Here is a 13,241-nt window from a genome sequence, read left to right as displayed (position 1 = left end):
ATCCCTCCGTACCCAAACATCAGTATCTATGTAGGTACTTCGTACTCCGTACATAACAATAATAAGACAGGGCCGGACCAATCAGCCGTGCAGTTGCAGAATCGCTCGCGCATGTTGTTTTGAATGCACTCGATCCTGAGTAAGGGGAGGACACGCATGATTCGTGATTCATCAGATCCGCCGCAGAGCCGCAGCTCATTGGGCGGGGTCTTCAAGACATTTGAAATGGAGGCGGGCCATTTGGTGAATCAATCTAATTTAATTTCCATGTCCATGTATTCCGTTCTCCGTGGGCCCCATCCTTCAATCATTATGCGCACGCGCTTGCCCCTGAGCGATTTTTCCTCTCTGATCTGACTTTCTTTTCTTCTTCCAGATAAGACTAGCGTAGCGGTGTACCCACCAACACCGTTCCAACATTCACTATCCAACATAGAAAATTGGAACAGGGTATCTAGGTAAGTACGTTGTGCTGCACTGTGTACATGCATACAGATATATCAGCTGCGCACTACAGTAAGCTTACTACTAGGCAAGCTGGTCACACCAACCACGGCCTCCTGCAAGATGCGCATAACATGTAAGAATCTTACGTCTGTGCACCGCATCTGGTTCCTACAGAGCTGCGCTGCATCCCGGACACCAAGACCCGTTGGCCCCACTGCCCCTGTGCCGGGCCGCGGTGCGGGCTACGACTGGCCGTATCGTGGGCTCTGGAAGTTTGACTGGACCCGGCTGAGTCTTTTGGGTCTTCTGGGTCATGGCCCTAAACCCTGTTCCAGAAGCGAAGGCGAACCTCGACGTCAGTCTCGCCCCTCTCGCTGTACCCCAGCCCGGAAAATCGCCTTAGCTGAAGTGAAGACGGTGGCAAGACTATTCTCGACTGTCACTGGTCGATCATTCAAGTTTTGCATGTGGTCTGTCCTGTATTGTAGAGCTGGAAGTAGGGGCCGACTCGGCGGATCCGAGCAGATTCTGGGTGCTTCGCATTTCCATGTATTAATAATATTCAATATGAATGGAATTTCTTTTTTTTTTGTTGCAGACTCAATCGCCCCAACACTATGTGCGACACTGGAGGATCGACGGTGCCTTTCAGTGGCGCAGGATTGTGCTCCGTTTGGCTGCCTACGAAACGCCGGGTTGATGGAACTCTGGAACTAAGGGGGTGATAATTCCTCAATTTGAAGGGCACGTTGACTCATCGCGGCTGTGATTCAATCCCTGGAATCAAGGATGAGTCCTGGAATTCCCTGTAAGGACGGGGTTGGGGATGGTTTTTCATCCCTGCGGTTGGTGCGTGAGCTTAACAGCGCGCCGTATTTGAGGGTCAGCGGACCTGACCTGGGTTGTTGGTTACTCGACGCCCAATAACTGTGAATGTGAAGAGGCTGAAAGTCATGATTCATCGGTGACTGGAGGTTTACTCATGTGAGTTGTTTTACCTAGGTTTGTAGGTATGGTACTTTTTTCATCCAATCTCGTCTCACTAGATTGGGTTGGTCGTAAATCCAACACTTGGCAACCAATCCTCGATCAAAAACGCATCTTTGTAGTAGTTTAGGGCTTTCACAGCGGTCGCAAACCCCCCCCACATGGACAATATGGATTCATGCTAGGAACCGTTGTTACGGTTAATGATTGGTATTGCCGAGATGGTCTCGTGCGAGGAATCGACACTTTTCTCCCTGCTGCCTGCGTGGGATTCTATGCCGATGCCGCCTGCGCCTTGATAGAATTAGAAACGGGCGACACAGCCGCGCCATTCCTGCGATATACCCTGACCCTGGGATGCCTCGCTAACGGGCTGGAACTTGAATTGAGGGCACACAGATACAAAATTGGTGATTCCTTACCTCCCACTGGTGCGGTTGAGAAGTGGACATGCAAGTTGCGGTCTGCGAGCCCTTTCTCAACCAACCCCATTTTCGCCCAAAGCTGTGCGGTTGCTGCCCAGCGACGGCAGCGGTAAAGCCCATGCGTGGTCCGTGGAGTGCCCAACCAGCCGGATCGAGTCCGTATATGTGTGTATGTGTGTGTAAATAAGGAGGGTTGAATGGGTTGTATCATATGAATGGGGGCTTTGTATCAAGGTCTTGCCATGGCAACATACTAGTAAGTGGGTTCATGGTTTGAAGATGGGTCTGTGGAGTTGGAACCGCTGGATGAGACGGGATCGGCCGTCCTAAACTCCGGTTGATGATCGAACAGCCGCTGCCAACCATGGAACCGGTGTATATACAGATATATTATGTATAACTAGGTACCCTAGGTATGATCTGGATGATTTGCCCTATGATTGTATCTATGTACATGATACTAGTACTAGTACATGTATGGGGCTCCATTTGATTGCTCTGCGCCTGGGTCAAGTCCATATCGCAAGAGTTAAACCTGATCTGGCAACGACATGCTGCAACGAGGACACTCAGGGTTCATGCAGATGAACTGTACATCCACTACGACCCATGAAAGCATGGCATTGTACCGATTCTGGAAGCCTTACACATGGTGACGGTCCAACAGAGGCCTGACACGCCGCAAGAATGCCGGTAGCTGGACGCTCTAAAATAAGAATTACCCCGAGTGGCTCTCGCATCCAGCCAGTGGCGAGATATGCCATCCCACCAAGTTGAAACTTATACGATGGCAACTTGAAAAGATGACTCTTCTATGACTCGTTTTGTCCTATGTTGCTGGCTGTTTGCACAGAGGGTCATCGGGGTTTGCCCAACGGAACCGCGCTGCAGTTGTCCGGTGCCCGAGGAGGGGAAAGGAGGGGGAGGGCGTCAGCAGTGGTTAGTTAGTGGTTGCATACACCTGTAGTGGAAGAAGAGGGCGAAGGTCTCCATCCGGGCTAGTTTGAGGGGTAGCAGGGGATGAGTTGGCGAATGAGTGGGTAGCTGTGATTTGAATGTGCCAGTGCGAGTATACCAGTGGGTAAAGAAGAAGAGATGTTGGCCTCCAATAATAATTCTCAAGTACGGAGGATTCACCATATATAGTATGGCAAATCCATGGATAATGATGAATCCAGGAATATGTATGTATGAATATCAAAATCTCTTTGATAATATCATATTAATTAATATCTGCATAATGACAATACAGCGTATACTAGGGCACGTAATCCGCTTACCCACAAACGCCACCCACCCACCTCGCCAACTCCCACGCTCCACTCCCTAAAGTACCACCTTTCTCTCTCTCCCTTGGGTTGAAAATTTCCCATCTCCACCCTGCTTCGGCTGATGAAAACCACGGAGCCCTTTCTTTTACTCTTCATCTCTCGGGATTCTTTTCATTAAGAGTCATTTTGGGTCCAGTTTTACCAGGATCCATAACCCCTCCCCAGCACTCGAGCCTTTTTATCAGCTCGTATATATCGTTCAAATGCACTCTCAGCACATTCAATTTCAACCCTCCTCTCTCCGATCGGAAACCGTACCACGGTGACGGTCCTACTCGACCTGATTTATTCTTGGAAAATCTCCCTCGGCGTCCATTTTGCTCATTTACGATATCCTGTATAATATACTCGGGTGCTTTTCCTTGTTCTTTTGTTCGTTGTTTGTCTCGGTTTATTTTGGAGCCCTTGCAGAGAACCACGGTTGCGATATCCGACCAACCTCACACCAACTTCGAATCCCGCGCGCGCATACTTTCACCACATCTCTCCACTCCGCTCTACTCCACTACAACGTGACCGGTCCTTGGTCTCTGCACATGCTCTTTCGATAATGTATCATTACTCCAGCCCACCACCCGGGTGGACTGCCTACGACTACACCCAGTCACCACCCACCTCGCCATACTACGCTCAATATGCCTCGCAATATGCCAACACCTACGCTTCACCTCGGGGACCAGGAACAGGAACATCGCGACGACACACCCGCAAGGCCAGCTACACGGCTACTAAAGAACCGGGCTGGTACTCGGGTTACCCGCAAAGCTACTACGAAACCACGCCCGACTATGGCATCCCGTCGCGAAAGCACGATCATGTAAGTGCTTCCTTTGCGGCAATGCCGAAACACCGTCGCACCAACACAACCAACTATACGGCGGGGGGTGGCTTTGGTCCCGGGTTCGCATTTGGATTCGACTCGCAATCGCAGCAACGACCCATCTTTTTTGATGTGGGCGGAGATGCATTCGATGTTCATCTCCCACGCTACGCCTTTCGTGAAGCCCGTCCGCCTCGCCCTGGCCGCCCCCCGGCCTCGACCTTCAAAAATGCTGACCAGACCCGCGAGGGTCCGGCCAAGCATCGTCGTACCACATCGACTTCGCACCGCAAAGCAAACCCAGCCGCTGATTCTCACTTTTACTTCAACCAGGTTCCTAACAACGAGGATTACGAATCAGCGGCCCGTCGCACTCGTCACCGTCGCCAGTCCACTTCAACTCGTATGCCCAACAAGCCGAAGCCTGCGCCCGCCTCCAAGCCGCCACCCGTCGCCACCGAGGAGGATGCCGAGAACGCAGGCATCCCTCCCGGATATTCGATCAAGAACTGGGACCCAACGGAGGCACCCATCATTCTTCTAGGCAGTGTATTCGACGCCAACTCCCTCGGCAAGTGGATCTACGACTGGACGGTTTTCCACCATGGCGCATCGACACCCATGGCTGACGTGGCAGGTGACCTGTGGCTATTGCTGATCAAGTTGGCTGGAAAGGTGAAGCGAGCGGACGAGTGTCTCCCGCGCATCCAGCGCATCGAGGCGCAGGAGGTCGTGGAGGACTTTTTAGAAAGTGGCGACCGACTCTGGAACCGTTTTAAGAAGCTGCTCAAAGCATGTGAGCTGTACATGTGGAAAGCTGCTAAAAGGGAAAGTGGTGGCAAAGGCGCGCCCGTATCGATGGGCCGCAATTCGGGCTGTGAATTTGTCGAGTCCATCTTTGGACGCGATCGCGAGCTGGAGAATACTGAGAAGCTGATGAATAGTATTCGGCTCTGGAACATGCGGTTCGACGCCAACTGTGAAGAAATCTTGCGCCGCCCGTCGGCCAAATAGACCCAACCAACCAATCTGCAACTTACAACGAAAGACAACACCAAGAGAAAATACACGGAGATATCCCAGGAGCGACCTGACAGAGATATCCAGTTATACCTTTTTTGATACACAACTTTCTTTTGTCCTTTCCTATGTCTACGTTTCCTTTGTCATCGCTCTGATTTATTTATCTTGTTTCCCCTTTCTTTACACTGGGAGCATTTGACATTTTCTGTTGAATCGCATTTGCAGCGCGTTGGGTTTGGCTTCGGCTGGCTTCTACTCGTTCCAGCTTTGCTCGGTTTTTGCTCTCATCCTGCGGGAGGGAGCCTCCAAAAGAATTCATGGTTTCGGCGCCTCTATTTCTGTTGCGTTTCCTTCTTGGGACGGCGTCAATTTGTTTCTTGTTTTGATTCCCGGCGCTCACTTTGCGCTTGGCTTTTGCATTTCTGTTCTTTGTTGTCGTCGATGTTTGTGTCATTCTGCTTTGATGATACCATCCTGCGATTCCTTGACTGCTAATTACTTATTTTGCCTCTTACTCTATATTGTTTTGTTGCTGTTTAGTGTTTGCTTTTCTGCTTTTCTGCTATTCTGTTTGCCTGTTTTCAACGTCCTCGTCGGTCGTTTGAACTCTTACTCAGGCTGTTTATCCTACCTGGCTTTTGGGTCCGAGGAGGAACCTGGTTGTATATAGGACCACGACCCCAACATCTGATAGACCTTAAAACACTCGTTACCGTGACGTCAATTCTTTCAACCATTCTTGCTTCTCAAGCTCTCAGGTAATCGGATCACATTATTTCCACGTAGTCGCCCCCATTCCCGCCTTGAGCCCCCAAAACGGCAGTGATGTGATGAGCTCCGAGTCCCGGCGGCAAGCGCTGTAAAGCCGCTGCACGGTGCATCAGTCCTGCGCGGCCATGCAGCGTGGCCGGTGTACATCTGCGTTCTAGAATATACTTTGGGGGCGACCTGTTGGAGGAAGCAGGTACCAATGACGGCAATGGCTGATGTCACCCGTCGTGCAGCCTCCAGGGACTGTGCAGCAGCTGCGGGTGATGGCGCTTGTCACTGGTTCGTCGGTTCCTAGGGTCCCAGCCGGACGTGGTGGGATGTGCAAAGTGGTGGGCTGCAGCGGGTCGTGGCGATCCTATTGGGAAGGAGGGAATGTCGTGGTGGGTTGTGGAGCCATCTTGGTGCGGGGTGAAGAGGGGTTCCAAGGACTGCTGTATGTACATATGTACTCCGTAGACATACTTGCCCTCCGTACTGGGGCTGGGTCGGTTGTGATAGGTTGGTGGGGAGGGGATGCGAGGTTATCTCGGGAGTGCGAAGGTGCCATATGGATGGTGGGTGAGAGATGTTGCACACAGGCCAAAGTACTTGTAGACTAGTGAGTTGCTGAATGCATAGTTTTGTTGGCTCTCCACATTTGATTCCTCCAACCATCTGGAAATTCCTCTCTTCTTCCCCAATCAGATAAATGTGACAGGGTGACTTCTGACTGGTCCGATGTTGATTTTTATACCCAGGTTGCCTTGTTTCCTCCAGTACATACTCCGTACTCTGGTAGGCATTCGAGTAAACATAGTATGTGTTTCATAAGTCCTTAGATAATTCCATATTCAATAATATGATATCATTCTCTCGTCTCTAAATCTTCTTGCTCCTTTTATGAGCAACCCCTTCGAATCCGTACAGTGGGGTCGTGCAAGAAACCATTCGAACCTTAAGCTGCTAGCATATTAGCCTAGTCCCATTGTCAACCGGATCTTCTCTATACTCAACTATACTCAACGACATGAATCCGCCGTTTGGACTGAATATCAAATTTCCTCCATCACCTGCAATGTTGACGTGTTGCCCGTTGAGGCGACGGAACCAACATGGAAAGAGTCACGGGACTGGGCTCAGATCCAAAGCGGCGACAGTGCTGGGTCCGCGCGAGTTGACATCACCGACGTAGAGCATGAGATACACCTTCTACTGGGACTTTCTTTTATGATTCTGCCAGCATCCCGATCTATCGAGATAGTGAATTCCAGCACAAACCAGACACAGATGCACCGCGGCCGATCCACCGGGTAATATTGCGATCTGCCGGCCTACCGGCTCAGAGCTAAGCATTCAAGCAAAGGTCCCACCAGAATCAACTGCCGAAATTTTGGTTTCTGGACTGGAGATTTTTGTTTTCCCTTGGTCTTCCCCCTTTCCTCCTCGTCTCTTCTTGTAGCTCTGCGGAACAACGAGCTCAACGGTTCATGGACGATCAGGTTGAACAATGCAGAATGGATCTCCGACGCGTCAGACCGACCATCGGGATACCCCGCCGTCTCTATGGGACCGATTCACAAGCAATTTTAATATGAGACCCCCAGAGGACGATGAGCCTCAGTCATGGTGGATTGCATCGACGGCCATCCCGTTGGTGGCAGCTGCAGCGGGACCACTGGCAAATGTCATGTCGATTGTTGCGCTCGTCATGCCCTGGCGAAGCCATGTCATCTCCAGCACACCCGGACCAGCCGGTAACTTGCCTCAAGTCGGCTATGATGATCCTCATTGGTAATATTAGACTTCAAGTTGACTTAGGATAGTCGTTCGAACAACAAGAGCTAATAGTATCTCACAGGGTCACAGCCTTCAATGCGACATCGCTGGTTTGCGGACTCGTGGGCAATATTTTCTTGCTTTTGAACTTTACACAGACGGTTCGGTACATTATTGCTTTGCCTGTAACGATTATATCATGGTTTTTAGCGACAGGAATGGTGAGTATATTAGAATCACCTCCTGGAATTGTTCTTTATGCTTACCTGGACCTGCCATAGTTGTGCGGCCTCACCGCAGCTCTTTCGATCTACGATCCTCCAACCGGCCCAGATGATGTTTATTCGCAAGCCTACTGGAGTGCTGTCATTGCAGCGATCCTTTACTTCATTCTAAGCGTCATATTGATGGTCAACATGCTGGGCTACTTTCTGGGACGCTACCCTCAACATTTCTCTCTCACTGACGACCAACGAACCCTTATTCTCCAAATGACTGGATTCGTGGCTTGGCTGCTTGTTGGTGCTGCCATCTTTCAGCGCGTGCTGGGCATATCCTTTGCCGACGGACTCTACTTCAGCGATATCACGGTTCTCACCCTAGGTTTTGGTGATGTGACTGCTAATACGCCCGTGGGAAAAGGTTTAATATGGCCGTATGCGGTGATTGGAATTGTCATGCTAGGTCTTGTGGTCGGGAGTATACATCAATTTGCCCGAGAAGTCCACTATGATAACGTGGTGCGCAAGCACATCGAGCAAAGACGGCAGGCCACATTTGAGCGTTCAATCACTATCGGCGACCTTGACATGGCTAGAGCAAGTTTATCTGCGCAAGGAAATGGAGTCCCTGCGGTACTTACCCGCCAGCTGTCCCATATCCCATTACATCGGAAACACCGCCGCCAACCAATTCGCGACACCATCCACACATTAGCAGTTGGTCATAGACCTCGACTCCTTATTATGAGAGAAGAAAAGGATAGATTTGATGCGATGCGTGCGATCCAGTATGACACCATGCGCTTCCGTCGATGGAACGACTTGTTCATAAGTATCATCGCATTCGCAATCGTTTGGACAGGCGGAGCCGTTGTCTTCTGGAGACTAGAGGAGATCTCGTACTTCGACGGGCTGTACTTTTGCTTCTGTTCTCTCCTTACCATTGGCTACGGCGACGTCACGCCCCAGTCAAATGCGGGCAGACCATTTTTCGTAATGTGGTCACTCATCGCAATCCCAACGATGACCATGCTCATCTCGCAAATGAGCGATACCGTCGTCGCGGCTTACAAAAAGTCCACAGAGAAGCTCGGAGATTACACACTGATGCCTCGTTCTGGTGCATACCGGTCCTGTCTTAATCATTTCCCTTTCATCATGAACTTCATCCAAAAGCGCCAAGAGAAAAAGCGACTCAAGCGAGGATTTCCAGTCGGGGCAGATGCGGATCCTGATCAAATTGAAGATCGACCCTCGACAGCTCGGACTGAAAAGGATGTCGAAGGAGCGCCTAACGACCGTCGATCTCAAGACCGTCCACATCGAACAATCGAGGAACTCGCGAGTGAGCCGAACCCCTCCCCGTTTGAACTTGCCCAGCAATTGGCCTTTGCTATTCGTCGTACCTCTGAAGATGCACGAGTAGGTAAAAGAAAGCGTTATTCGTATGAAGAGTGGGTTGAGTATACCCGCTTGATTCAATTTACAGATCCACGATCTGGACCCTCTTCGGCCGGGAGCCAACAGCAACACAGAGGAGTATCTGTAGATAAAGACGAATACGGTGTACTAAACTGGGATTGGATTGGCGAGAGTAGTCCCATGTTGGCCCATCAGACGGAACCAGAATGGGTGCTAGACCGATTGTGTGAGAGCTTAGTTCGTTATGTGTCGACCCAGGAACAGGCTAGGGCCGAGTCACAGGGCCAAGGAGATGATGCGGCCGAGGCGCCTACCTTGAAAAAAGAGCAGGACCTTGGACTTGAGCAGAATTAATTTGAATAATGAATACATGTCTGGTATGTCGCCTATGATGACTATTATACTATTCAATGTGCATAGTAGTACTAGTAGCGGAAGTGGCAAAGGATAAATCTCGGCTTTCTATTAGATATCTTGCCAATTCTTCTGATAGTACCTAGGTACACAGTAGCACTAGTAGATGGAATTATTGATGAGAGTCGGCTTATAGTGAAGATGAGGCTGTGCAGCATAACGCATCCCATTTCAAGTCTGCCTGTCAGCGATAATCTAATATGCCAAGGCGCCCGTTTCCCTCCAAATAAGCCCGGGAGCCGCATCTTCACTCTCTGTCATATCTCTTAAACCATTCACAAGATGACTTCAAATATCCCTGAAATCCTCCTCCTTTGCCAGGATGTAGATTTCATCGATGCCTTCAAAGATGCGCTGCGGACCCGTTGGCCCAAATACACACCCGACAAAGTGAAAATCACCATGATCAACGAGCGCCTCAATTCTCTCCCTGAGTCATTTAAATACGACTTGATTGTTTCTCCAGCCAATTCATACGGTCGCCTTGACGGCGCATTCGATCATGCCATTTCAAAAACATTCAGTCCACTCGACGACTACCACGCTGTGACACGCTCTGCTCAAGCCGTCCTCTACGATAAATGGCGGGGGTTCGCCCCGCCAGGATCCTGCACCCTTGTTGAGTGGGGATTGACCCTGGCTAGCAACTCGCGGGGCTGTCGCTGGCTTGCGGTCTGTCCGACTATGAGAGAGCCGCAAAATATCAACTGGGACCGGGAACTCATCTACGAATGTACCTGGAGTCTCATGTGTCAGGTTGAAGGTCATAATCGTCGCCACTCGAAGAGGATCAGGACGATCCTCATGACGCCTTTTGCTGCGGGTGTTGGGAAGGTCAGTAAGGAACGGTGGGCGTCTCAGACTGTCCTTGCATTGAAGCAATTTGTCGAGTCGGTTGAGACGCCTCAGCAGTGGAGCAGTCTGCAGTGGGATAAGATTGAGCGGATTGGCAATGACATAACTAGTACTTGGAAGGGCACTGAAAGATCATAATGGTCTTCCTTTGTTTAACTTCCCAAGGCTCTTATTTTCATGGTATTCGGTATTTTAACCTGATAGATCCAAATCGATGGATCTGAATTATAACAAAACGCCTAATTTCCAACCACTCTTGATGTACATGCATTACTTCGTAAGATAGAAATAGAACTTTCCTGCTCTACCAAAACTTTTATTTTCCATGACACCTGCAACCATGTTTGGACGTACAGCTCGATAGTATACGATGACTGGCCGTTCGTCGTAGACCAGAGAAGCGGAGACCACGCCTTGGTATTTTACCTCGCGTAACTTTTCAAAGAGAAGATATCCATGGATGTTAGTCTCAAGAAAGTTGGAAACAGAAGTGTGCTTCTCTATGTACACTCACCGAAGCACTTCCCCAATCTTCAAAACGTATCCTCTCCCCATTTCTCGCCACTATGAGCGGAGCGACATCCTCGGTAGAATCAAATGTGTTGCCGAACCAATTCAACTCGTCCAGTTCTTTCTCAAACGGATGCCCTGTAGATAGAACGAATCCGTCCCACTCTCCCATTAATTGGTCAGGATGCACGGGCTTGAGACCACGAAAGATGTTATCGATATAAGCTGGACCAAGGAAGCCGGGACGCTGTGTCAAGGCCACGAATCGTTTGGCAGGGCTCGGCTGGAAACGGTCGAACGATGGGACAATAGGGAAATGTAAATCCATGACCGGGAGGTCTCGCAGTTATAAAAGAAAAAATGACCAGAAAAGGATCATTACTACCGAGTATGTGTCTCCTAGACTACCAGGAAAGGAAAGCAGGAGAAGGGAGCGATATCTAGATCCCCATACTCGGCTGTAGTAAACAAGGTGTGGATCAAAGTTGATGTACATCCGGGGTAGACTTCAGCTTATAAGTATGCCCAGGTGTCTCCATGGCATTAGCAGATCGGGGTAGATAATGCTGACACGAGTCGCGAGGCAAGGCAAATATGTGAAAGAATCCCCCTCCATTTCCCTGGACATCAAAGAAGCAATATAGCGTTTCGTCGAATTCCAGAGAATCACAGAAACAGACCAATCCGTTCTAGCCCTCCTTTGACTGGCAGGGATCGTCTCCTTGCAAAAATGCCACCGAGTCTACACTTCGCTAACCGCGCATACCTTAAAAAAATCTTCAATGGGACCGTGCAGGCACCCGACCCCATACCTAAAATGGCGAAAGACATTTTTATCTGATGGCCCTAGCAAAGGCAACAGGCCCCCTCTGTCGTTCTAGCTAATTGCCACATTCCAGTTGCCGGTCCGCCCCGTCCTCAAGGGTTGATCCACGATCGATAAACACTGGCTATTAACGGGCCAGGCTACATATGCGCCACTCCGAATGTGAGACTTGGAGTCGGTGGAATTCTCAGGCGAGCTGCCGGTTTCACTCGGTCTGGCATTTGGCGTGGGGACACGATTTTCAATTGCTGTCGTACCATAGGCTATTTGACATAATTAGGCATATCCTCAGATCGGCTTTTGCCAGAAGGGCTTGCTGGCTCGAGTTCATTATTCTTTGTTATATAATAATTGTCCCCTATATACAAAAGATTACACCACTCGCACCACTCTCAGTGTAGATACGGCTTGAACCAGTACACAGCCGCATTTCTCGCCCTCTCTAGGCCTCTCATTTCAGCCTTGTTGACTTACAAGTCAGGACGTATCTAGATAGACTGTGGCGTCTACTTCCTCCGCATAAGAATCTGCCAAAGGCCGGATGTTGGGGAACGCCCATCCAAACAGGTCGTGAATTACCAGGATGGCGACCTTGCGGCTCGACCTGATCACTCAGGTCGTATTTATCGCGAAATTTGTCTCGTTGCCTTTAGGCTAGCCGTCCCACTGGTAGCCTTTAATAAAGCAGTCGTTCATGTTGTAGTGAGTTGGTTAGGTTCAAATTGTTGATCGTGGGGTTTCCTACTGAACCCAGGTAGTAACTACTATAGATGCATCCCTAGTCGTTACCGCGAGGCACTATTACTAGAAAGTTTATCAGCTCCCCCCCACTTCCTTGATATGACACGGTCGCAATCAAATATCTACTTCAAGTTAGACCGTGACCCACTGGGCTGAAGGGATACAATATTCGGGCTTACTCTATGGTGGCCTTGCATTATCTCCGAAGGCTACGCTCTACGACCGTATACCGTAGGCAGTAGGTGATAAATGAGACTTGACAGTTGAGTAGTACATCAGATCCTAACTATTTGTATACTATGTAAAATGGCGATATCGAAGCCCTGGAGGGTATCTTAAGGTAATAATGTTCTGTGATAGAGTTTCCTCAAAAGGTTCTTGTCACCTGAGTACTACTCTGAAGTCTCACAACATAGAATACCAATTGGCATCACCGGCTGTTTGGGTGCTGCCCAGGTATGACGATAGAGGTAATGTTGAGAGCCGAAGTGATTATGCAACAACATTATTAACCAAAGTGTGATCAAATCCTGGAAGACCGAATAGGACGAAAAATGCCTCTGAGCTTGTGACCAACTGAGTTGTACTTCCGTCTATTCACTGGCTGGACCGAGTTCTTCGCTCAGAATTAAACTTCTTTCGCCACCCCAGGTCTAATAGCAATGTTTGTTTTTGCCAAAACCGGAGCGTAGG

General features: G+C 49.6%; 5 protein-coding genes across 5 annotated transcripts; 4 read left to right on the top strand and 1 right to left on the bottom strand.

Moving 5' to 3' along the window:
• Nucleotides 1–1,612: 1,612 nt before the first annotated feature.
• Nucleotides 1,613–1,972, top strand: N7533_002980 (uncharacterized protein; the record flags this gene model as incomplete). The annotated part of the gene is made up of 1 exon (XM_057099630.1): nucleotides 1,613–1,972. One exon carries the CDS (start codon nucleotides 1,613–1,615, stop codon nucleotides 1,970–1,972), a length of 360 nt encoding a protein of 119 aa, XP_056964766.1.
• Nucleotides 1,973–3,740: 1,768 nt separating this feature from the next.
• N7533_002979 (uncharacterized protein) lies at nucleotides 3,741–5,024 on the top strand (the record flags this gene model as incomplete). Its single annotated transcript, XM_057099629.1, has 1 exon — nucleotides 3,741–5,024. One exon carries the CDS (start codon nucleotides 3,741–3,743, stop codon nucleotides 5,022–5,024), a length of 1,284 nt encoding a protein of 427 aa, XP_056964765.1.
• Nucleotides 5,025–7,290: 2,266 nt separating this feature from the next.
• On the top strand, nucleotides 7,291–9,556 carry N7533_002978 (potassium channel family protein; the record flags this gene model as incomplete). Its single annotated transcript, XM_057099628.1, has 3 exons — nucleotides 7,291–7,574; nucleotides 7,642–7,780; nucleotides 7,841–9,556. 3 exons carry the CDS (start codon nucleotides 7,291–7,293, stop codon nucleotides 9,554–9,556), a joined length of 2,139 nt encoding a protein of 712 aa, XP_056964764.1.
• A 342-nt stretch (nucleotides 9,557–9,898) lies between these two features.
• Nucleotides 9,899–10,609, top strand: N7533_002977 (uncharacterized protein; the record flags this gene model as incomplete). The annotated part of the gene is made up of 1 exon (XM_057099627.1): nucleotides 9,899–10,609. One exon carries the CDS (start codon nucleotides 9,899–9,901, stop codon nucleotides 10,607–10,609), a length of 711 nt encoding a protein of 236 aa, XP_056964763.1.
• A 132-nt stretch (nucleotides 10,610–10,741) lies between these two features.
• N7533_002976 (uncharacterized protein) lies at nucleotides 10,742–11,309 on the bottom strand (the record flags this gene model as incomplete). The annotated part of the gene is made up of 2 exons (XM_057099626.1): nucleotides 10,742–10,906; nucleotides 10,986–11,309. The coding sequence occupies 2 exons, from the start codon at nucleotides 11,307–11,309 to the stop codon at nucleotides 10,742–10,744; spliced, it is 489 nt and encodes a 162-aa protein (XP_056964762.1).
• Between the last annotated feature and the right edge of the window lie 1,932 nt (nucleotides 11,310–13,241).

This window comes from Penicillium manginii (assembly GCF_028828005.1).
Source record: "Penicillium manginii strain IBT 31320 chromosome Unknown utg000002l:1.0-5564898.0:1.0-5567710.0, whole genome shotgun sequence".
In the NCBI taxonomy this organism is placed as follows: domain Eukaryota; kingdom Fungi; phylum Ascomycota; class Eurotiomycetes; order Eurotiales; family Aspergillaceae; genus Penicillium; species Penicillium manginii.
Note: the sequence above shows the minus strand (reverse complement) of the source record. Positions and strands in the feature narration are given on the sequence as shown.